Consider the following 22,935-nt stretch of genomic DNA (forward strand, 5'->3'; position numbering starts at 1 on the left):
CCTTAGGACGCATCCACTAGTTGTTCCCTCCCTCTGCAGTATTCTTCCTCCAAGTCTTTGTATGGTGGGATCTCTCCTTTCACTCAGATCTCAGCTCAAGTGCCATCCCCTCAAAGAAACTTTTTACAACCACTCAATATAAAATAGCCACCCAGTCACTGTATTATACCCCTCATTCGATTTTTTCATAGCATTCACTACTAAGGATTCGTTATTTGTTGTTTGGTCCTACCCCCACCCCAACATTCCTAATTTAGTGACTTACCATTGAATCCTCATCCTTAATACCTAGAACAATGCTTAGAACGTAGTAACCACTCATTAAATATTTGTCAAATTAAGGCATATATACAGAGCTACATTTTCCTAAAATAGTTAAGAGAATTAACTCTGCATAAACTGTAATAAAAACAGAGGCTTTATTTTCCTTTTATGATCATAAAAGGTTACTTTTTTAGGAAAGGTTACTTTTATGACCTCAGACATATTTTGAGAAAAACTTTTTCTTTCTATGAATGCACAATTTTAAAATAGTTTTAAAAGTCAGAAACCTAAATGATTTACAAGTGGTGCTTTATAAAACCAATTTATATACAATATAAGACACCAGAGGGACAGACCCTTAATTTTCAAATTTGATCAGTATAATTTCAGAAGCTTTCATTAAACGCCAGCTTTGTGTAAGGCATTGTGCTGAGAAATGTTTATAGGGCCAAAACTTAGCTTTCTGGACTTCATAATCCAGAAGAGATAGCCATGTTCGTGACACACTTTTATAAGAGTTAGAAAGAAGCTCACATAAAATATCTGAACTCCAGTGAAAGTGATATAGCCTGATTGTGTGCATTTCTAGAATTCTCTAAGCTAACTGCTATTTTTCTCTCTTCAGGCAGTAACAGCCCCCATGGAAGCCCCACCTCTCCTCTGGACAGTAATATGCTACTGGTCATCATCGTTTCTGTTGGGGTCATCACCATTGTGGTGGTCGTGATCATTGCTGTCTTTTGCACCAGGCGCACCACCTCTCACCAGAAAAAGTAAGGAGCCCCAGCCTTGGCCAGTGTGGCTCAATTGGTTGGACATTATTCCACAAACTGAAAAGTTGTGGGTTCAATCCCCGGTAAGGTCAGATACCTAGGTTGTGGTTCAGACCCCAGTCAGGGCACATACAGGAGGCAGCCTGTGAGTGTTTCTCACGTCAATGTTTCTCTCTCTCCCTCTCTCTCTCTCTCTCTCTCTCCCCATCTCTCCCTCTCCCCCTCCCTCCCACTTCCTTTCTCTCTATAAGCAATGAAAAAATATCCTCAGGTGAGGATTAAAAAAAGAGAGACAGTTAGGAGCCCCAAATCTAGCCCACAGATTTTTGATATCCATTCTTTGCTTCTATGTGACTTCAGTATTTGGAGTTGCACACAGAGTTAAAACATAAAGTACATGAAAAGTGATTTTTTAAATACTTCTACAAGAAATGCAGAATGGTTCTTTTTATTTTCTTTACCTTTTTTTGGCAGATTTTATTGTATTTTTTTCCATTGCCATTTAGGCCTCTGATAGCCACCACCCCAGCAATCACCACATAGGCTGTCCACGTCCATGAGCCCTTTCTCCTGTTTGCTCAATGCCTCCACCTCCTAACCTCCCCTCCCCACCTTAGCTGTCATCCTGCTCTTTTTTCTGAATCTGTCTCTGTTTTCCTTGTTAGTTCAGTTTGTCTATTAGAGTCCACATATGAGTGAAATCATATGCTATTTGTCTTTCTCTGACTGGCTTATTTCATTTAGCTTAATGTTCTCCCAGTCCATCCATATATTCACAAAGGGTAAAATTTTCTTATTTTTTATGGCCAAGTAGTATTTCATTGTGTAATTGTCCCATAGTTGTTTTATCCACTCACCTACCCATGGACAGTTGGGCCATTTACATATCTTGAGGATTGTAAACAATGCTGCAATGAACATAGAGATGCTTATGTTCTTCTGAATTAGTATGTTGGCTTTCTTCGGGTAAATTCCCAGAAGTGGAATCACTGGGTCAATAGGCAGTTCCATTTTTAATTTCTTGAGTAAACTCCATACTGTTTCCCACAGTGGCCGCACCAGCCTGCATTCCCACCAACAGTGCACGAGGGTCCCCTTTTCTTACAGCCTCACCAGCACTTGCTGTTTATTGATTTACTGATGATAGCCATTCTGACAGGTCTGAAGACATCTCTTTGTGATTTTAATTTGCGTTTCTCTGATGTTTAGTGACATTGAACACCTTTTCATCTGTCTGTTGGTCCTCTCTATGTCCTCTTTGGAGAAGTGTCTTTAGGTCCTTTACCCATCGTTTTAATTGGATTGTTTAGGTTTTTTAGTGATGAGTTTTGTAAGTTCTTTATAAATTTTGGCTATTAGCCCCTTTTCAGATGAAAAACACCTTATCAGATGCATCAGCAAATATGGTCTTCCATTCTGTGGATTGTCTTTTCATTCTGTTGATGGTTTCCTCTGCTGTGCAAAAACCTTTTTATTTGGTGCAGTCCCATTTGTTTATTTTTTTCTTTTCTTTCCCTTATCTGGGGGGGATATATTTGATGAAATATTGCTACAAGCAATGTCAAAGATTTTGCTGCCTATGTTTTCTTCTACAGTTTTTGTGGTTGTGAGCCTAACATTTAAGTCTTTAATCCATTTTCAGCTTACTCTTCTTTGTGGTGTAAGAAGGTGGTCTAGTTTCATTTTTCTGCATGTATCTGTCCAATTTTCCCAATACAAGTTATTGAATAAACTATCGTTAGTCCATAGTTTGTGCTTGCTTCCTCTGTCAAATACTAATTGACTATCAAGGTGTGGGTTTGTTTCTGGGTTCTCTATTCTGTTACATTGATCTGTGTGTCTGTTTTTATGCCAATACCATGCTGTTTTGATTACTGTGGCCTTATAGTATAGTTTGGTACTACGTAGCATGATTCCTCCAGCTTTGTTCTTCTTTTTCAGGATCACTGTTGCTATGCAGGGCCTTTTGTGATTCCCTATAAATTTTTGAAATATTTGTTCTATTTCTGTGAACTATGTCATTGGAATCTTGATGGGAATTGCATTGAATCTATAGATTGCTTTGAGTAATATGGACATTTTAATGGTGTTAATTATTCCTATCCATGAACATGGCATGTGCTTCTACTTACTTTTGTACCTTCTTCAGTTTCTTTCTTCAGTGTCTTATAATTTTCTGAGAACAGGTCTTTTACATCTGTGGTTAGATTTATTCCTAGGTATTTTCTTCTTTTCAAAGTGATTGTGAATGGGATCATTTTCTTAATTTCCTTTTCTGTTCATTATTGTCTATAAAGTGCAATTTATTTCTGAATATTAATTTTGTATCCTGCTACAGTGCTGAATTAATTTATCCGTTCTAGTGTTTTCTTGATGGAATCTTTGGGATTTTCTATGTACAGTATCTTGTCATCTGCAAAGAAAGACAGTTTTACTTCTTCCTTTCCAATTTGTATGTCTTTTATTTCCTCATGTTTGAGTGTTGTGGCTAGAACTTTCGTATTATGTTCAGTAAGAGAGGTGAAAGCAGACATCCCTGTCTTGTTCCCAGTCTTAAAGGGAACACTTGTAGTTTTTGCCCATTGTGTATAATGCTTGGTTTGTACATATGTCCTTTATTATGTTTAGGTGTGTTCCCTCTAATCCCACTTTGCTGAGAGTTTTTATTGTAAATAGATGCTAGTATTTATCAGATGCTTTTCTGCCTCTATTGATAAAATTATATGGTTTGTATCCTTCATTTGGTTCATGTGGTGAATCATATTTGTTGACTTGTGAATGTTGTACCAGCCTTGCATTCCTGGACTAAATCTCACTTGATCAGAGTGTATGATCTTTCTGATTCATTGCTGTAATCAGTTTGCTAATACTTTGTTGAGGATTTTAGTATCTCATTCACCAGGGATATTGGCCTATAATTTTCTTTGTAGTGTCTTTATCTGGTTTTGGAATTAGGAGAACATTGGCCTCGTAAAAATGAGTTTGGAAGCCCTCCCCTCCTCGTGAATTTTTTGAAACAGTTTGAGGAGAGGTGTTAGTTCTTCTAGGAATGTCTGGTAAAAGTCACCTGTGAAGCCATCTGATTCAGGGTTCTTGTTCATTGGGAGTTTTTTCATTACTACTTCCATTTCACTAGGTATAATCTATCTACTCAGATTGCCTGATTCTTCCTGATTTAGTTTTGGAAGATTGTTTGTTTCTAGGAATTATCCATTTCGTCCAGGTTGTCTAGTTTGTCGGCATATTATTAAGTGGTTACTGTAACACTTGGCATTTCATTATACTCAGACAATTTTAAAATAATCATTCAGTGCCCACCCTTCCTCATTCAAGCAGAAGTGCTGAAGGTACAGCAGTCTGGCACACGGTCTGACATACAGCAGGCACCTTATGAAATGCTTATTGAATGGGCGAGTGAGTGACTTAATGGAGAAACTAAGGCACAGAGGAGTAGACACTGTCATCTGCACTCCTGATTTTACCCAGTTAGCCCTAGTATGGGTTGCTTAAAATGTTCAAAGAAAATAAACTCATACATACAGCAAAGTGCTGGTTACCAGAGGGGAACACGGGCGGGGGGGTCAGATACGTGGCAACGGAAGAAGACAACTCCGGGTGGTGAGCAACAGACTGTACCGACACCGTATTACGAAGATGTACACCTGAAACTTACATAATGTTATTAACCAATGTTCCCCCCACTAAATTTACTTTTAAAAATATATAAAAATTTAAAATAAAAGGTTGTTCCTCCTCTTTTATAAGCCATCAATACGACCTCCACTCCACTGTTCTATTTCTAGTGAATGTTGTCCTTTCTCTAGTGACTGGGGGAACGTTCTGCTTTAGAGGTTATTTGATTTAAAAATCCTGTCTGAGCTCTTGATACTAAAACAAAGTCACAAGGCAACATTCAAGCATACCCCTGTCCATGTATGTGAATATATGTGGACAAAGAAGAGGAGATGCCTTTACTGTTCCTAGAAGTAAACTTCTTACCCCTGTTTTTCTTGGTTTTAGTTCTGCTTTTCCTTGAAGCATCTTTCAGAAGGACAGTTTTAATCTGTCAAACCTTGTGACAAATGTTTAAAACAGTTACTTTTTAAAAACCCTGTTGTTCTTGTGCCTAGGAAACGAGCGGCTTGTAAGTCAGTGAACGGCTCCCACAAGTACAAAGGGAACTCCAAGGACGTCAAACCCCCAGACCTCTGGATCCATCATGAGAGGCTGGAGCTGAAGCCCATCGATAAGTCTCCAGACCCAAACCCCATCATGACGGATACTCCAATTCCTCGTAACTCTCAAGATATCACACCAGTTGACAATTCCATGGACAGCAACATCCATCAAAGGCGGAATTCATACAGAGGTACAGGTTTTCCCAAATGTTGGGAGACCATTTTCGTTTAAATCATTTTTCATTGCATCGCATTGCCTTAAATTTGGTGATTCCTATATGAGGTGAGATTGAAAGAAGTATGTGATAGCTAGCTTGTTATGGGACACAAGCTTAGTACCCAGATGAGACACCTTCGAGGTCTCTCATCGGGCTTCCCCACCTCGATACTCAAGCATCTGAGACCCTAGCCCTTGTCTGTGCATTTTGTTCTGTCCCTTTAGTTGGAGCCCAGCTGACATTGTTCAGACTGTTCTTGGTCTGGATGCTCTTACGGATGCCACACTGAAGCGTGGTAGTCAGCGTTGTGTCGGCTGCATTGACTCTCAGAAGGGACTCCTGTAATGCACTAATGATCATTGTCCTCTTTATTTCACTTCCTGCAGAAACACCTTGTCCCCATTTTCTTCTTTGTGAATACCCCACTGGAAATATGTTATTGCTGAGGCTTCTCAGTGGCCTACAGCACACACTTTTAACTGACTTTCATATTTGATGTCTAGGGCATGAATCAGAGGACAGCATGTCTACACTGGCTGGAAGGCGGGGAATGAGACCAAAAATGATGATGCCCTTTGACTCCCAGCCACCCCAGCGTAAGTTAAAAGTGTCTCTTTTCTCTAGTGCCGCCAGTCTATTCCATTATATTGGGGACTAGCTATGGATGATCGCTTTGGCTTCACTTGGTCCTGACACAAAAGATAATCTACCAGAGTTTTGGCAGCTTGAGGGAAGAAGTATCAGAGAGTTGCCATATTTTGTAATCAATATTATTGAGACTAGCTTCTTTAATCATAGGGAAGAGAAGCTAAAAAGCCAATTTCCCAGTCTCCCAGGAATAGGCAAGTAACCAGTCTCCCTAGAAGCGCATAGCGTCTCTGCAGGAGAGCCGGGGGAGCCCCGGTCCAGGTGGGGGCTAAGCGTAGCCAGGTGTCAGTTTGGCTTCCTCACACATATTCAGTGTTGACAGGCACCTGTGGAAATTTTTAATTAGTAGACTTTATTTTTAGAGGAGTTTAAGGTTGTCAGTATGGAGTTTTTAAAGAAATATTTTCAATCTTATCTGACCCATGGGCCTCACTCTGATAAGCATAAAAGTTGCCCAACCTCCTGTAGTAATATTTGAAATGCAAAATAAGTTAAATATCATAATTGAAAGCCAAAAAGCAATGGACAAGTCAATTCTTTTTTTCAAACTAAGCCTTTCATACCAGCTGGCACAGTGGTGCCTCCACAGGAGGGTCCCCTGCACCATCCTAGAATGATAAGCCACCTGCCTGTCAGTATCCAGTTTTATAAACTACCTGATGTCGAAGTGCCTGCTCTGACCTGAGCGGCAGGCCAGCAGACCGCAACACCCTCAGATAACCTAGATTCAACTACCGAAAGCATCACATCCTGAAAGATCACTTTCCAATTTAACCTAAATGAGCTTCTGAATTTCTTAAAAGATGTTCCATTTCAGAACTCCAGCCACTTCAGTAGTGTCAGAGATTTAAATAATCACAGATTTCTACACACACGTGGGTGCACCATGGCACCCTGTATTGGGAACGGGGGGCCCCCTGAGCATGTAAGTGTCTCTATGCACACACTCTGTCATACTCACTCACTGTGCACAAACATCGTGGGCTCTAAATTTTAAAAATCAGCTTTGGAAGAGTGAGGGCCGGTTCATGAATAGGTCATTTTGGCACAAAGTACTTTTTGCTTAGGGGCCTGCACTTGGAAGTGTGCAGGGAGAAACCATGGTTTCCCCCTTATAACAGAGTCCCCAGGTTAAAAATGCAAATGTCCAAAAAGAATTCCAGTTCCTTTCGATTTATAAGATAGTAGCTTTACTGTTTGTTTGCTTGTTTGTTTGTTTGTTTTGTATAGTACTTTAGGTCTTACCTTACTGGCTTATTTTTAAAACTTGTGAAGTTTAACTATTCCTATTCCTGGATTTGATGCTTTTAAATAGTTAAGAAGGAAAGACATACTGTACCAGTTGATATCATTCCTTGTTTTTTTTTTTGTTTTTGTTTTTGTTTTTTTTTTTTGGTAGTGGTGGAGGTAGAGGATTATGTATAAATTTGCAATGTTATTTAATCTGTACCTCAGTAGTTGGGCGGGTATATGGAACCTTTAAGAATCTGAAACCAGGTACCTGGAATACTTTGATCTTCAGGTTTTGAGATACCCTTTTCCCCACGTGGCTAGAGTCTGTACCCACCAGCTACCCGCTCTGACCTGGAATTAAACAGCTGAGCGCAGCTAGGAAGGCCTTGCCCAGCGGCATCGGGCCCTGACTCACCCAGCAGCTGATGATGGCTGTCTCTTCTAGGCAGGCACTTTCAAGTTGTCTTATATCTTATTTACTTCATTTGAAAAGACTGGAAGTGCCTTAAAAAAGAGAAAGTCAATTATGTTTTTTCTTATGTGCGAGTCCTCTCTACCTAGAATGCTTTCAAGCAGGTAAAAGTCAGGAGGCTCATTCCCCTCATCCCAGCCTTAACTCTGGAAAGCACTGGCTCTGAAGCCCTGCTTCTGCAAACCATGGGTCTCCCCCAGGGGAGATACTGACTTGCAAACTGCCCTGCGAGCCTTCCTCAGCCAGCTCTTCCCAGATGTGTTTTATTCCCAAGAACCACCTGACCCTCTGGTCCCTGAGCAGGGACGGTCCCAGTGGTGTCCCCAGACCTTAAGGAGGGGCAGTGACACTCCAGGGTCCCTAGTTGGTTGTGTCACCTGTTTATTTGCAGGTGGCCGGGACAGGAGGAAGCTGGAGAAGAAAGGTGTCTGTTTTGTGGGCTGGGACTCCCTCACCAGGGCACTGCTGAGTGGCCCCACAAAGATCTAGGGAAACCCAGTGACAGAGACATCTTCATAGACTCCACAGGCTAATTAAGTTTATCGCAAACTTCATGAGGCCCTTGCTTAGAGAATAAAAGGTCCCCTGTGTTCCTAGTCACTCCCACCTAGTTGACTGTTTGGGGGCCTTTGAGCAGGTTATCTTGATCTTAAATGTTTCTGCAAATCCTCTAAAGAGAATTCCCAAACTAAGCTTCTGGTTTTGTTCCAATCTCTGGGATCGATAATGAAGCCTCATTAAATAAGTGCTGTCCTCATAGAAAGTTGATTATGGAGTATCTGGGTGGAAATTTGGATTTGTTGGCTAAATGCAGCAAATTGAATTCCCTAGCCGGTGTGAGAAGGAAAGAGCCAGTTAGGAAAGATCTACGTATATTTTAAAATGTGAGTGGCTGTGGGTGAGCTCCCAGACTGGAAGTTGTAAGAGACAGTGCCGTAGGCCTGAGTTTCAGCTTTTAGTGCTAGGTTGGACCATTTGAGTTCAGTTCCATTTGCATCCTTTTAAAATAGGAAAGCTGATTGAACAGCTGCTCATTCCTTCAGCCTACACACCTACTGCATGCTTCATTCAACAAGTCAGAAAAGACAGAATGAATTAGGAATTGTGTGTGAAAGAGAAGGGACTTAACAACCCTTTAGCAGGAGAAAAATTACAGAAACCTGAATCATTGTTTCTTATGGATTTACATTATGAGACATACTTGAATAGACTTTTAAAACTCATATAATCCATGTTTATTGCAGAAATATAAACCCATAGAAAAAATGTTTTAATCCTGATCACTCTTCCCCACTAGATGATCACCATTAACATGTTAGTATGTATTCCTCAGACTTCTTTTTCTGCATGTAGATAGGCAGACGTGTGCACAGGAGTCTGTTGATTTTTTTTTTAACAAGCGTAAAATCTGTGGCTAATTGTCCAAATCCAGCCAGCTGCCCCCAGAAAACCCAGGGACTGGCTGCACCGGGGTGGGGGGGAGGCTTTGCTCTTGAACTGTGATTTGTGTGTGTCTGTGCAAGCATGTTAAGCATTTCTCTGTCTTGTGTTCATTCGCAGCTGTGATTAGTGCCCATCCCATCCATTCCCTCGATAACCCTCACCATCATTTCCACTCCAGCAGCCTCGCTTCTCCAGCTCGCAGCCATCTCCACCACCCGGGCAGCCCATGGCCCATGGGCACATCCATGTCCCTTTCAGACAGGGCCAATTCCACAGGTGAGAGACCAGGGCCGCGCCCAGGTGGAAAGCATTCCGAAAGAGTTGGCAAGCTGAAATGGGGAAGGCCTTACCCTGCTTAGGAGGATTTGGAGTTTTTCTAAGTGTTCTATATTTACCATAACATTTCTGTTCCTGACTCATGTGTTTCTATAAAATTTACCATGTTTTTCTTCCAGTTTTAAGGGCTCAGCACAAGTCGTTGTAGTTAAAACACAATAACTAATTATATAACCATGTCTTGGTCTGTCAATTTGCATCTTAATTCAGTTATATTTTCAGTTAATTTATTTTTTTTTAACACTCCAGTTTGAAAGGAGACCCATTCAGGGTGATTTTCAGAAACTAGAGGGTTGGTTTTGCCTCTCAGCCCCTCTGATGTGCTCGACGGCAAGGCCGGCCGCCCCGTGGAGCCGTGCATGCCGTCAACCTCAGGTTGCCTAGTGGATTGCTGACGTGAGGGAGGGCTGCACAGGTAGGAAATTAGCCTGACAATCTGCAGTGTATTTAAAGAAACCCACTGCCAGACAAACATGTCCCAGTTTGGAAACCTTAAGAAACAGCATTCTCAAAACAGTTTTCTGGAGGAAATAGTGAAAGTGAGGGGATAGTAAACTAAACAGATAGATTGTTCGTTAATTGAAAATTAATTTTCACTCTCAGCTTTAAGGTACAACTCTAGTGATATCTTGTATATGTAGCATACTCTTAAGACAAGTTTCAAATGGTAAAAAAAAAAAAAGAGAGAGAATGTTACTAGCAGAACAGAGTGTTGGTGGTTCTGAGAAATAAGAGGATTTCAAGTGAGTTCCATTTTAAGAGAACCTCAAACTTCACGTCAAGAGTGCAGCCTGCCAGTAGCACCCCCTCCCCTTTGTGTGTCATCAATTACAAACATACCCAAAGCATCAAACAAAAGTGAAGGCTTTATTAAGGGATGCCCAGTAACTCCCAAAGTTTTCTCCTCCCAGCCTTTTCTTGGTTTGGAGAATGCTACTTGAACCTACGTCCAAATTTTGGGTCCTGCCTTTGGGGTCAGACAGTGCACTCGTGGCTGCACGGAGAACCAGAGTCGGCCTCACAGGCACAGTCTCGGGTAACACAGGGACCAGAAAGCCGCCCTCAGACCTGCTCTTGGGAAGCAGTCTTGTGTCCTGAGGCAGAGGAATGTCCCTCACAAGGACATGGGCCCAAGTGCACAGTGGGTTCTCCTCGGGCAGATCGGCCCCCCACCTTCCTCCCACACCAGGATGGGGAGGGTGGGCCAGAAGCTGGCAGCTCTCGCCACCGCCCATCCTCCACCCCCATCCTCGTAGTCTGGCATTGGTGGAAGCTCCGTGCTGGGTGCACTTGAGAGAGGGAAAGTGATGATTGCATTTCTGAGGGTTTTATTTGTTCAGTGATGGGGGGGTATAAAAAAAGATAAAACTGGTGATAGAGTCTGTGAGGACAGAGTGCAGGTGTCTGGAAGTGGTCAGAGGTCTCTCACGTCAGACCTGCACGTGTCCCTGGGGCTCGGTGGGCAGCCCTTGCTCTGCAGGCGCTCTGCAGCAGCACCGCTGACGTAGGGAGAGAGGACACTTCCCGCTTGTCCACGCTGTCTGCTGTCGTGTGTCCTGAACACCTGGGAGTCAGGAGTCAGCTGCACTGACAGGAACTTCTGCGACAGCCTAGTTTTCCTTGCAGGCCACTCCTCGAAGGTGCACTCCTCGCAGAGAACTGGTGTGCCTGCCGCCCTCTGCGTCTGTACAGCCGGAAATACCACTGACTCGCGTAGGCAGCCCTGTCACCGTTTCACATTTCCCACCATCTCTTAGGCTTTCAGAAGCTTATTGGATTCAGGCAGCCAGGGTAGGCCTGTGCGCCCAGAGTGACCTGACCTATCTGCCAGTACTGGGTGACATGGTCCAGGCTGGAGCCTGCTGTCTGTCTCCTCGGCCCCACCCTGCTCCCCACCCTCACCAGCTTCGGCCCAGGTCACAGGGAGCAGACCAGCAGCTCCCGGCTGTGGTGGTGGCTAGCTTAAGCAGGCTGAAGAAGTGAAATCCCCAGCCACCCTTTCCCTTTCAGAGAATGAGAGCTGTCCTAGGCCTGGCAGGACTGCCACGTCAGGCTTTCGGGAGTCCCTCATCCCTGATCCCTGGGACCCAAGACCTTTAAGCTAAGGGGTAGCACTCATGACTTACATGGCCTGTCACCTGAGAGCCCAAGAGAACAGATTCATTGCCACCTTGGCTAAGACAGCAGGGAAGTATGTTGGATTTCTGCAGGCTGTTCATGCATTGTTAACAGGCTCATTTCCTTTCTTTAAGGGTGAGGACTCTAGGCGTCAGGGAGGCCCTCCTCCAGGCTGTCTGGTGCAGGCTCTTGTCCTGAGCCGGTGTCCTCCAGGCCCATCCTCGGGCACGCATGGTGGTTTGCACCAGCTCCCCTTGTTCTCCTCACATGGTCTCCCTGGGCCTTGGCTGCTGCTGCAGACTCAGGGCGGTGGCGTTACACAGGAAGGGCAGAGTGATGTGTGGTGGTTTGGAGCCTGGGCTTGGGAGTCCAGCCTGGAATTCAGATTCCTGCTTTACCTGTTCTCTCTCTGTCCTGGGGCAAGGCCCAGCCTCCCAGTGCCTTCTGAGTTATTCTGAGGATTGAATGAGCCAACAAAGGGGAAACACTCAATAATTTACAAAGAAAAGAACCTTATTCAAGCCTCATGTTCAGCACTTTTCATAAGTCTTCTCAGTTAATCCCCAGTGAATCATATGTCATTCTCCCTGTTCTATAGGTAAAGAAACTGAGACTCAGACTCAATGACTGCCAAGTTCACCCAGCTAGTATGCCACGGTCAGAGTTCAGGCCGATCTGACCCAAAGCCGGGGCTTTTCCTACCCCATCATGCTGCCTTCCAGAACACTGCTGACCCTTTTTCACATATTTTGAGATTGTTACCACGTTCTCCCTGAAACCTCCCCTTCTCTAGGCTGACCTAACCCACCCTGTTTCTTTCTCTGGCCCCAACACCATTCACATGACATAATCTTAGGGCTATTTGTGGACCTCTCGACTAGCTGGGTGCCCAGGCCTCACCTGAGCTGTGGGGCCATTGCTCCGGCAAGGCTGTGCGCAGTCTGCCGAGGGCAGGCAGGGCCCGCGGCCTTGACTCCTGCAGTAGCCAGTCGGCCAGGCCGAGGGCCCAGCCAGGCTTGGTGACTGGACATGTCATCTATGAAAGGCCAGTCCTACGACTGTTCATCAGTGAGTGAAATTTTAAATGTTCTTTTATAATTATTTACATCTTAATAGACAATAGTCTCATGAACCTTTACATGTGCTCTATAGTAAGTCCCGAGGAGAACTTCGATCTGTAAAATTGTGACCACTTAACTGTGTAATAGGTGAAAAAAATCCCAGCAGCTGGTTGACACGACTGTTTGAAACTGTTTTTAGATTAGTCCATTCTTACTTAGCCTTGGCAGTGGTGTGAATCCAGGGTCCTCAGTGCTTACTCAGCTGCTTTCAGGGGCCCTTAGAAACAGCCGGAACCCTGGGGTGTACGTGTGTTTAGTGGTTCACAGAATGCTAACATCTAGACTTCTCTGCTGTAGAATCCGTTCGAAACACGCCCAGCACTGATACCATGCCAGCCTCCTCGTCTCAGACGTGCTGTACTGATCACCAGGATCCTGAAGGTGCTACCAGCTCCTCTTACTTGGCCAGCTCCCAAGAGGAAGATTCAGGCCAGAGTCTCCCTACAGCCCACGTCCGCCCTTCCCACCCACTGAAGAGCTTCGCCGTGCCTGCCATCCCGCCCCCGGGCCCTCCCACCTATGACCCCGCACTGCCGAGCACACCCTTACTGTCCCAGCAAGGTGAGTGAGGGCGGCTGCTCTGGAGGGACCCTTTGGCTCTGGATTATGGCAGAAGTCACCTTTTCTTTAAAGAATAACAAAGCAAATGTCCTCTATGCTTCTCCCAGCAATTTAAAGTAGCAGGGTGTCGTTGTCCCTCTCAAGGAGTGTGTAGGTTCCCTGCTGCAGGAATGCACGAGAACCAGGGACTGACCGGCCGTGAAGTGTGACCTGACTTTTTAGATTGTGTTTTGGGTGCAGGATCCTTGGTGGTCACAGCCGGTAGCCCAGCTGTGAGCGGCAGATCTCCGCCCAGCTTCCTGGAACTGCCTCCCTCCACAGGGTCCCTGCCAGCCAGGGGAGGGAGGGGCAGGGAGGCCAGGGCTGGAGAAGAAGGAGGAGCCTCAGGAAATGAACTCCCGAGTTCATGCAGCTAAACCAAAGTCTCCTGACCTCAAAGGCATGCCTTTTCCCTGCTGGTCCACGTTATTATCTGTTATGGTGGTATGTTTCGGAATAAGTCAGTGGTTTTTCAAGCCTTTTTGATCTGAAGACCGCTTTATATTCTTAAAAGTCATCAGGCCCAGAAAAGAGCTTTTCCTCAATATGTGCTACATTAGAAATTAAAACTGAGAAATTTTAAAACCATTTCATTCATTTAAAAATAGCCATACAACCCTGGCCAGTGTGACTCAGTTGGTTGGAACGTTCTCTCGTAGCCAAAAAGTTGCAAGTCCGATTCCCAGTCAGAGCACGTACCTTGGCCGTGGGTTCCATCCCCCATCTGAGCGCCTGTGGGAGGCAGCCACCCGGTGTTCCTCTCGCGCATGGGTGCTCCTTCCCACTTCCCCGGCCTCTCACTCTGAGAGCAATGAAAAAGTGTCCTCAGGTGCAAACAAAGGGAAAAAAATAGCAATACATCTGTCATATTAAGGTAATAGCATTTTTATGAAAAATAACTTTTTCACCTGGCTGGCATAGCTCAGTGAATTGAGCGCAGGCTGCAAACCAAAGCATCGCAGGTTCGATTCCCAGTCGGGGCACATGCTTGGGTTGCAGGCCATGGCCCCCAGCAACCGTACATTGATGTTTCTCTCTCTCTTTCTCCCTCCATTCCCTCTCTAAAAATAAATAAATGAAATCTTTAAAAATAATAATTAAAAAGTTAAGGAGATGAAGAGGAGGTGTAAGATCCTGTGATGAGGAACGTAGCTAGTTCATAGATCAGCCCCATGATCTTGAGCACATGAACAGACTAGTGGAGCTGAAAGAGTTGGTTTGGAGTGATACGAAAAGTAAATATTCAAAAAAAATAAATAACTTTTTCAAAACAAATAAAGGGGGAATAGTGACATTGTGTTACATTTCTGCAACTCTCTGTAACGTGCAGTTTGACAGAAGACGGCGCTGTTCCCTGTCAGCATCTGCGTTCACCCTGGTGCACTCTGTCGTTTCGGTTGAAGTGTGAGGAGAAAATCCGGTCTCATAAATATGTAGTTGAAAAAAGGGAAGAACATTTTTACAACTTTTTAAGATAACCAGGGATACTCTTTTTCATCTACAGCAAAACTCAGCAAGTTGTAGTTTCTTACATTTTTATTTGTAACGTGGAGTCAGAAACCATCTCTGTTCCATTAAAATACATCTGTCTTGTCTTTCGAATGCATTTCACAGAACACACATGCCAGTTATTTGGGAGATACTGGTTTACTGAGTTATATAGATCCTCCAGATCTTTGTACATTTCATTATATAATATCTAAAAATACATTCACTTATATTACCAAAGTCCGTAAATATCAGGAAGCTCTCAAACTCATGGTGGTAGTTACAAGGTTTTCAAAATTCTAATTTTAACTTGAAACTTAAATTTCATTATTGGCAGTAAATACTGTCCGTTGTTTTCCTTGAAGTGACTGGCCTACTTCATTCACTTTCTAAAAAACGCCTGCCAGGCGCTCGGCCCCGTCACCGGCTCATCGGGCTGTCTCGACGGCTGTTCCGGTGCGCGTGCCGGCGTGGGGGCCGCTGAGGCCCGGGGCCACACGCCCTGTGCGTGCTTTCCGTCCCGTCACAGGCCACGAACAGATGTGTGGCCAAGGCTTAGGCTTAGTACAGCAGTGTTTGCTGTTTCGTTGAGGATGAGCCTACGTTACACTGACCTTTTCAAATTGCAGGTTCGTGTCAGTGAGCGACCTGACAGTTGGGTGCCACCGCCTTCCCTTCTGCCCGGGCTCCCGCAGCGTGACCCCACGGTTGCTTTTGTAGCGTCAGCGTAAAGGCAAACAGTGCCTTAGTGCTGTTATGGAAAGAGTTTGATCTACCCGACATCCTGCAAGGGCTCTGTGGACCACTACGTTGTGAGGCCCACTAGCCTGGGGGTTCGTTTTCTAAGGGCAAGCGGAGTATTTTCTGTGGCCTTGTGGGTGCCCTATCTCTTCCGTCTGCCTTGTCTCCGTGCCTCCTCAGAGCAGGGCCTGCGCCGGGTCTGGGCGGGAGCGAGCTCAGCCACACGCCTGATGGCGCCTTTCCCCGCAGCTCTGAACCACCACATTCACGCGGTGAAGACAGCCTCCATCGGGACTTTGGGAAGGAGCAGGCCTCCTGTGCCCGTGGTGGTGCCCAGCGCCCCTGAAGTGCAGGAGACCACGAGGATGCTGGAGGACTCCGAAAGTGTAAGTCCGTGGGCTCTCGGCCCAGCCAGGATGTCTGGGGGCGTGTCCCAGGGCCCCGGAGGACGAAGCAGGGTCACTCGTCACTCAGCAGACATGCACCCATGGGCACCTCCTCAGAGCCGGGAACGGTGCTGAAGGGGCTTCTGGTCCTCTCATCCTCACCAGCCCAGCCAGTTATTTTTTTCTCCCCTGCCCACCCTTAGCCTTCCTTTCAGTCTGCCCTCTGTCCCTGGTCCTCTCTTCTCGGTTTGAACCATCCACATCTTCCTTCCCTCTTCAGTCCCACCTCATGGCCTGCTCTGAGCAGGGTGCTGAAGGAGAAGGTACTTGCTTGAGTGGGTGCTCTCAGACGAAAAGCCAACAGGATCTCTCCTTGATTTTTCTCTCTCACATTCCAATAAAAACATTTCTCTCTGCATTTCCAGGTACAGGACTCTTTAAGAGGAAAGAAAGCTAGGGGCCCAGAGATTAAGGGACAGAGCAACTACCTGTAGTGACTGTAACAGAGACACAGACAGGCAGCAGCTGGTGGCCCTGGGCCGAGTGTCATGGAAGAGGCGTTCTGCAGTGTGAAGAAAGGAGTGGTTGCTGACTTGGGGGCTTACTGGCCCTGGCACCTCCTATACTCTGTGACCCCGCGGGCCAGCCGGGGCTTGGTAGTCAGTCTCTCGGGGCAGTCTGACACTGACACTTCAACTCTCTCTTTCTGGGCTCTCCTCCTGGCCGGCTCCTCGGCCACACCGAGTAACAGTGTGCTCTCTTGCAGACCTACGAACCAGATGAGCTGACCAAAGAGATGGCCCACCTGGAAGGACTGATGAAGGACCTAAATGCCATCACGACCGCATGACGACCTTCACCAGGACATGACTCCAGCCCTGAGTTCAGAAGTCTTGGGACTTAGCCTTGAAAACAAGGAATTGTACAGAGGACAAGAGGACAGCACTTGAAAACACAGAGTGAGCATGCAGACCTGCCCGCATCCCCACGTGGGGCAGCCCCGCCACGGCCACCTGCCTCCTCCTGGTCAGCCTGGAAGCTGCCTGTGTCGGGGCAGCTTCCCGTCACCTGCTGGGACCCTGCAGGACTGGCGGAGCAGCGGGCGCCGCGTCTGGGGAAGAGGCAGGGAGCGCCACCGACGTATTTCACTCCGTGGTCAGGCGGTGCTTCGTGCTGTGGCTGCATCGCCTTTGTGGGGTGTAGATGTTGCATTTATGTACAGTTTTATTTGCGTCCTATTTTACCTTCAGAAGTGAAACACAGTCAGAACCAAGGAAGTCCGTGGTGTTCTCCACAAGTGGTTGGCATTTGACTGCTTGTCTGAATTACGTATGGAAAGTCATCAGCGATGTGCGTTGTTCCAGGGATTGGCTTGTTTTTTTTGTTTTTTTGTTTTTTGTTTTTTTTTTTATTTTTAATTTTGAATCATTGCATCCTCTGCCAGCTGTTAACCCATCACTCTGAGTGGGGAGGAAATGTTGCATTGCTGTTTGTAAGCTTTTTTATTATTTTTTTATTATAATTATTAAAGGCCTGACTTTCTCCTCTCATCACTGTGAGATTACAGATCTGTTTGAATGATGTGTAACATTGAAAAGACTTGTTTGTTACTTCTGTGCAGTGTCAGTACTGGGTGGGGTGGGCCGGAAACGGGAAGTGGGGGCTGCCGAGGCCCTGGGGCTGTTTCCGCCGCAGTGCTTTCCTCCGGAAGCCTGCGGAGAAGGGAGGCATCCACGTCACTGTCCCTTCCGGGCATGTCCATCTCTGCTGTCACTAAGCTGCAACTGGACTTTGATTTGGACCTAGTTAAAAGCTCTTCTGTGCAATAGGTGGGTTCGAGGGTTGGGGGCCCTGACGTCCCGCTCAGGTCGCCGTGAGTGTGTCCGTGCAGAGCAGGCAGGCACCGCGCTGCCGCCTGCAGCAGTGCCGCGGGCCGTCCACGGCCTGCTCTGTTCCCACGGGGGAAGTTGGGGTTAACAAGGAACTTTGTTTCCGCTTAGGACTCCTTGCTTCTCTCGTTCCCTGTCCTCAGCCAGTCCAGCTGTCACTTCCATTAGCGAGAATGAGGTGAGGGCTACTCGCCCTGCCTCTTTCTGAGCAGTGTTCTTGAAGTAGCAGGGGATGGGGACAGAGAGGGTCACAGGGGGCAGCTGTCCCCCTACCCCGGCAGCTCAGCTGAGCCCCGGGTGAGAATGAGCAGCAGGTCTCCGGGGAGTGTCAGGTGGCCCAGCCACACACGGAAGCCTTTGCCTTCACAAATAGTCCATCTTTTTTGTCTTAAAAAGGTAAAGAGCTGAGGTGTTGGTTCTTTTTAACATTAAGAATATATTATGAAAAAGTACAGGACAGACCCTCAGGCATCTTCCTCAGAAGAGAGCGTGGAAGGCAGTGCAGAAGGCCGCCTGGGCTCCGGTCCCACCGCCCAGCAGGGATCAGCTGGTGAGACCTCCATCGAGCACCCGGCCCTGGCCCCACCGGCACCCACTGGCCTTTGTACGTTGGTTATTTCCCCCTTTTGAGTCTTCTCACGTATTTGCTTTTCTAGACGATGAACTCTGTATTTATTATTTGGGGCAATGGAAAGTGCAATGCCGACTCCTGCGGCCCTGCCCGCCGGCCACAGAGGACAGTGCCGGGCAGGGCCCTGCGGAGCCTGGACATGCGCACTGCTCCCGACCAGAGCACTCCGAGCGCCTGCACCAGAGGCAAGTCCCCGGGAGCCGGCTCACCTTCCGCCCAAAGAAACATGCTCGGTATTCAGGTCCTTCCCTCCCGCGAGCCCGGACACTTCTGTTACCTCGGGGCCTCGGTACCTGGGCACTGCCACAGAGCTGGGGCGGGGGCGGGGGGCTATTTTTAAATAAAGTAACTGCTCAAAGTTGGGGGTTTTTTAAAATTAAGAAAAAGGAAAGTTATTCCGTATTGCACCTTTTCACAATTTAATACATTTTCTTACATTTGCTGTGATTTTTGAAACGAAACCATCCATTGTGTGTCTTGTAATGTCCCACGGGAGCGGCTGCCCAGCAGCACCCTCCGGGAGGATTTGGAACAGACGTGTCTGCCGCCGCGCCATCCGCAGTCCGCCGGAGGGGGCGCCGTCCGCCCGAGGGGGCGGGCGCTGCCGGGGCCGGTTGCTGTACACACTTGTTTGGCCTTTTCTGTAGTTGATGCTGTAAACTCTATGGCTTTTTAAAAAACAATTTCATGTTTTTATTTAGCATTGGAAATCCAATAAATACACTTTTTTAATCCAGTCAAACTCTAGTCAGAGTCCTTTCTTTGTTCCTTAAGAAAACGGAGCTTTGGAGCCCCTGTTTCCCAGCCTCAAATCGACCCCACTGCTGCCCTCACAACTACAAAGGCAGGAGTTCTCAGCGCCCCAGGGGGTGTGCTCCTGAGCCAGGAGGCTGCAGGCAGAGGTGGTCTGCTGGCCCCAAAGATGAGCCCTGTCCCTGTCCCACCCCATCACTGCTGCCCTGCAGGGGCCCAGCAGCCTGAGGAATCAAAGGTGACTCCTGTCGGAAATGGCTGAGTGAGCCCAGCAGGGAAGTGCAGCAGCTGCTGTGGCAACGCCCTGGGTGGCAGCTCTTGCAGTTGGCACGCAGGCGGACGGCCCACGGAGGGCCCACGCTGGGCCCAGGCCTCCCGCTCCTGGCCTGCCTCTCAGGGTGGAGCCACACTGCTGCAGGTGTCTGCACCTGTCTGCAGGTGTCTGCAGGTGAGTCCTGCCCTCCCTGGGCTGCCTCACCTGACTGCATTCCTCTGTGCCTTAGCTCAGGCCACTGTAAAAAAAAAAAAAAAAAACCATAGACTAAAGGTTTTAAAGAGCAAACATTTATTTCTCGCAGTTCTGGAAGTCCAAGCTCAGGGTGAGCAGATATGCTGGGGTCTGGTGACAGCCTGCTTCCTGTTTCCTGGTTCATAGACTCATGGATGTCTACTGTCTGTGCCCTCATGTGGCAGAAGGAAGAGCTCTCCGGGGTCTCAAAGGGCACTAAGTCCATTTCATGAGGGCTCCTCCCTCATGCCCTAATCACCTCCCAAAGCCTCCACCTTCATGTACCATCACATTGGGGGTTAGGCTTTCAACATGTAAATCTGGGGGGAAACATACCATTTAGTCCGTAACACTAAGATACAGCATGCAAGGATCTGCACTTGGAAGGGTGATGAACACAACAGCCACAGGCCTGCCCTCCATGAACTTGCAATAGAGTGAGGGCTGGACACCGGGCCCAGCATCCATTCTACCTGCTCCCTTGACCCCGGGACCTCATCTGCTCTGCTGCCAAGTGTGCTTTATGAAGCCCAAATCCTGTCATTCCTGTCAGTGGCGCCCTACTGGCCTCAGGTGGAGTCAGAGCTCCCAGGGCTGAAGTGGGTGCCAGTCTTCCACAGCCTCCAGGTCCAGACTCACGTCGCCGGTGCACCCGATCCCCAGCCACCTGGGAAGGCAGCCTGGGAAACACTTCAGTGTCTGGAATACACTCCATGGCTGCTGCTATTTTAAGCAGATACCCCGCTGCTGGCCCTTCTGCACATCTGTAGGCAGTGCCCTTGGCGTATTTTAGAGTTTATCTGTTAGTCTTTCTGCACTGCACTGTGAATGCAGTGGGGACATGATTTCTCACTCCTCCCTGAATGCTTAATGCCACTGGCAGTTTCTGACAACAGCAAAGCTTGTCTCCTGGATGGATGGACGGACAGGAAGACTTGGGGCCTGGAGTGTATTGGAAGGCTTCCCACCCATGCAGCACCCCAACTTTCCCTTGGAGGGGTCCTAGTAGGGCAGGGAATCCTAACCTACTGAGGCAGGGGTACTGGTGCCAGGACCCTCCCATTCCAGCAGCCCCCTTTGGATGTCCTGGGATGAACTTGGAAGACAGGAAGAACTGCCTGCCTGGCAGGGTCATAAATGATCCTGATGACCAACTGGGTGCTGGGAACTAGGGCAAGGATGTCCTTCAAACTGGTCTAGGAGGAGCATTATGTACAAGGCTTCCTATGAAGAAATGTCCCCTTTCCCAGGCCATCAGTCCTACCCAATTTCAGCCACCTGCTGGCAGGGCCTGATCTCAGCAGCAGAGACCAGAGAACAGCACTGAACAACCCTCAGACTGATGGGGAAGGGCTGTGGGTGCGAGTCGGGGGGAGCAGAGCCACGAAGGGCCAGCTCGGCCCACGCAGACAAAGGGCTCCAGACAGCAGGTGCCCAACTCTCCTTGGGTTTCCAGCTGCTGCAGGAGAAAGTTCACCAGAAAGCCTGGGACACACGTGGGAGAGCCAGTCATTCAAGAATATTTTACAGTTTCGTAATCATTAAAAGTATCTAACGTTGAAAATGGCATTTAAAATTCTGATTACCTTCTGAGTAAAATGGATGATGTTCACCTCAGAATGCTCTTTTGGTCAACCAGGAGTTAAATGAGTTTCAGAGATGAAAAGATGGGCCTAGATCTGAGCTCAGACGTGGTTACAGGGAGCCCTTCACTGCACCAGAGAATGAGAAGAATGTGTAACTTCCTCAGATATCTTGGGGGTGGAGCTTAGTGCTGGCAACAGGTGTAACCAACAAGATGGTGAGCAAGCAAGATGCTGGGTGGGAAGTCACAGTGGGAACTGGCTGCCTGTGGGGTGCCCCAAAGAACTTTCTAGACTTAGAAGACATGACGGGCAAAGTGACACTGCTGGCTCTTTGCACTTCTCCGATGTCACCCCCAGCCTCCCACATCCTGTACAACCTCTGCTGGGGCATGAAGCCTTGTGTGAGCAGCTGGCTCCCCCAGCAGAGAGAGGGGCATCTGGGCCAGCGTGCCGATGAGCAGGCACAAGCCTGGCAGGGGGAGGGTGGCCATAAGTGGGATTGGTGTACTCTGAGCCGGAAGTGACCAAAAGCATCTCAACCTGGGAATTCAGAGAAAATCCAGGGGACAGATGGGAGGGGACAAGATTTTTCACAAGTCAAGAAATGTGAATTCCAGTCTGATTGGAATTCCTAAAATCTCATCCGGATTTTAAGGGTCAGGCTGACCTCTTCAGCTGGTGCCACCATCTCAGGGGCCCAGAGCAAAACCCCATCACCCTGTCCCCAGGACGTATGATGGCTCATCAGTGGGTCTGCTTCCTGCGGGCCTGCTCCCCCGGAGAGGCAATTTGGGAGCCATTCTAAACTCTTCCCTCAACACCACAGCAGCTCATGCACTCAAATACCCCCATAGTGGCTCCTCTGCGCTGTGTGTTGGACCAGCTCCTCACTGAACACCCCTCCAGCCTCAGCCTCACACACTGTGAGGTGACTTTTCTAATTTCTACCCATCTTTACAGATACAGCCTAACCACCCAACCCCCTGATGGTTCTTGTTCATGTTCCTGTCTCTTCTAGTACATGTAACTCGGAAGGAAAGCAACCGTGTTTGTTTTGGGATTCTCCATCCAGTCCCTAGCACATAGTAGATGTTCACGACGATGGACTTGAAGTCACCAGGCCCAGTGCTTGACAAAGCCAGAATTCTTTCTGGGAATATATACTCAGAAAGGTTTTGCAGAGGAGATGAGGCTGAGCTGAGCCCAGGAGGCTGTCGATCTGGAAGGACAGGCCAATGCAGAGCCAACAACCTGCCTGCTTCACGTGACCATCAACACACCAGTTTCAAGAGAACCATCCTGCGTCGCACTGCACCAGGGCCTCGAGACTGCTCATTGCATTCATCTCCCAGCAGGCCACTGGGAGAACCTGCAGGGTGCACAGGGCTGGCACTATGCTCCCCAAATCCCTGGGGCACTGCAAGAGCAATTTTGGGCCCAGTGGAGCTGGATTTGTTTGGCCAGGTGTCACAGGTGGGGGTCAGGCCTAGTGAGTTAAGAATATGGTGGGTCCCTTCCGTAAGCTCAAAACCCAGGACTCCAAGACAAT

The 22,935-nt window shown here is 47.5% G+C and overlaps 1 protein-coding gene across 8 annotated transcripts in view; it reads left to right on the forward strand.

The window, feature by feature from the left end:
* The window catches only part of NEO1 (neogenin 1), a 260,180-nt gene extending 240,899 nt beyond the window's left edge, over positions 1 to 19,281 (forward strand). For 6 of the 8 annotated variants that reach the window (XM_045848485.1, XM_045848488.1, XM_045848486.1 and 3 more), the window contains 7 exons: positions 890 to 1,037; positions 5,168 to 5,406; positions 5,937 to 6,029; positions 9,347 to 9,505; positions 13,102 to 13,365; positions 15,883 to 16,019; positions 16,786 to 19,281. In XM_045848485.1, coding sequence (XP_045704441.1) covers positions 890 to 1,037; positions 5,168 to 5,406; positions 5,937 to 6,029; positions 9,347 to 9,505; positions 13,102 to 13,365; positions 15,883 to 16,019; positions 16,786 to 16,869 — 1,124 coding nt within the window. In that variant the 3' untranslated portion in view covers positions 16,870 to 19,281. The remainder of the gene's footprint in view (positions 1 to 889; positions 1,038 to 5,167; positions 5,407 to 5,936; positions 6,030 to 9,346; positions 9,506 to 13,101; positions 13,366 to 15,882; positions 16,020 to 16,785) is intronic. The other 2 variants (XM_045848491.1, XM_045848492.1) reach the window with 1 other exon arrangement.
* Positions 19,282 to 22,935: the final 3,654 nt, after the last annotated feature.

The sequence above is a fragment of the Phyllostomus hastatus genome, unplaced genomic scaffold (genome assembly GCF_019186645.2).
Source record: "Phyllostomus hastatus isolate PE091 unplaced genomic scaffold, TTU_PhHast_1.1 phas_contig_62, whole genome shotgun sequence".
Classification (NCBI taxonomy): domain Eukaryota; kingdom Metazoa; phylum Chordata; class Mammalia; order Chiroptera; family Phyllostomidae; genus Phyllostomus; species Phyllostomus hastatus.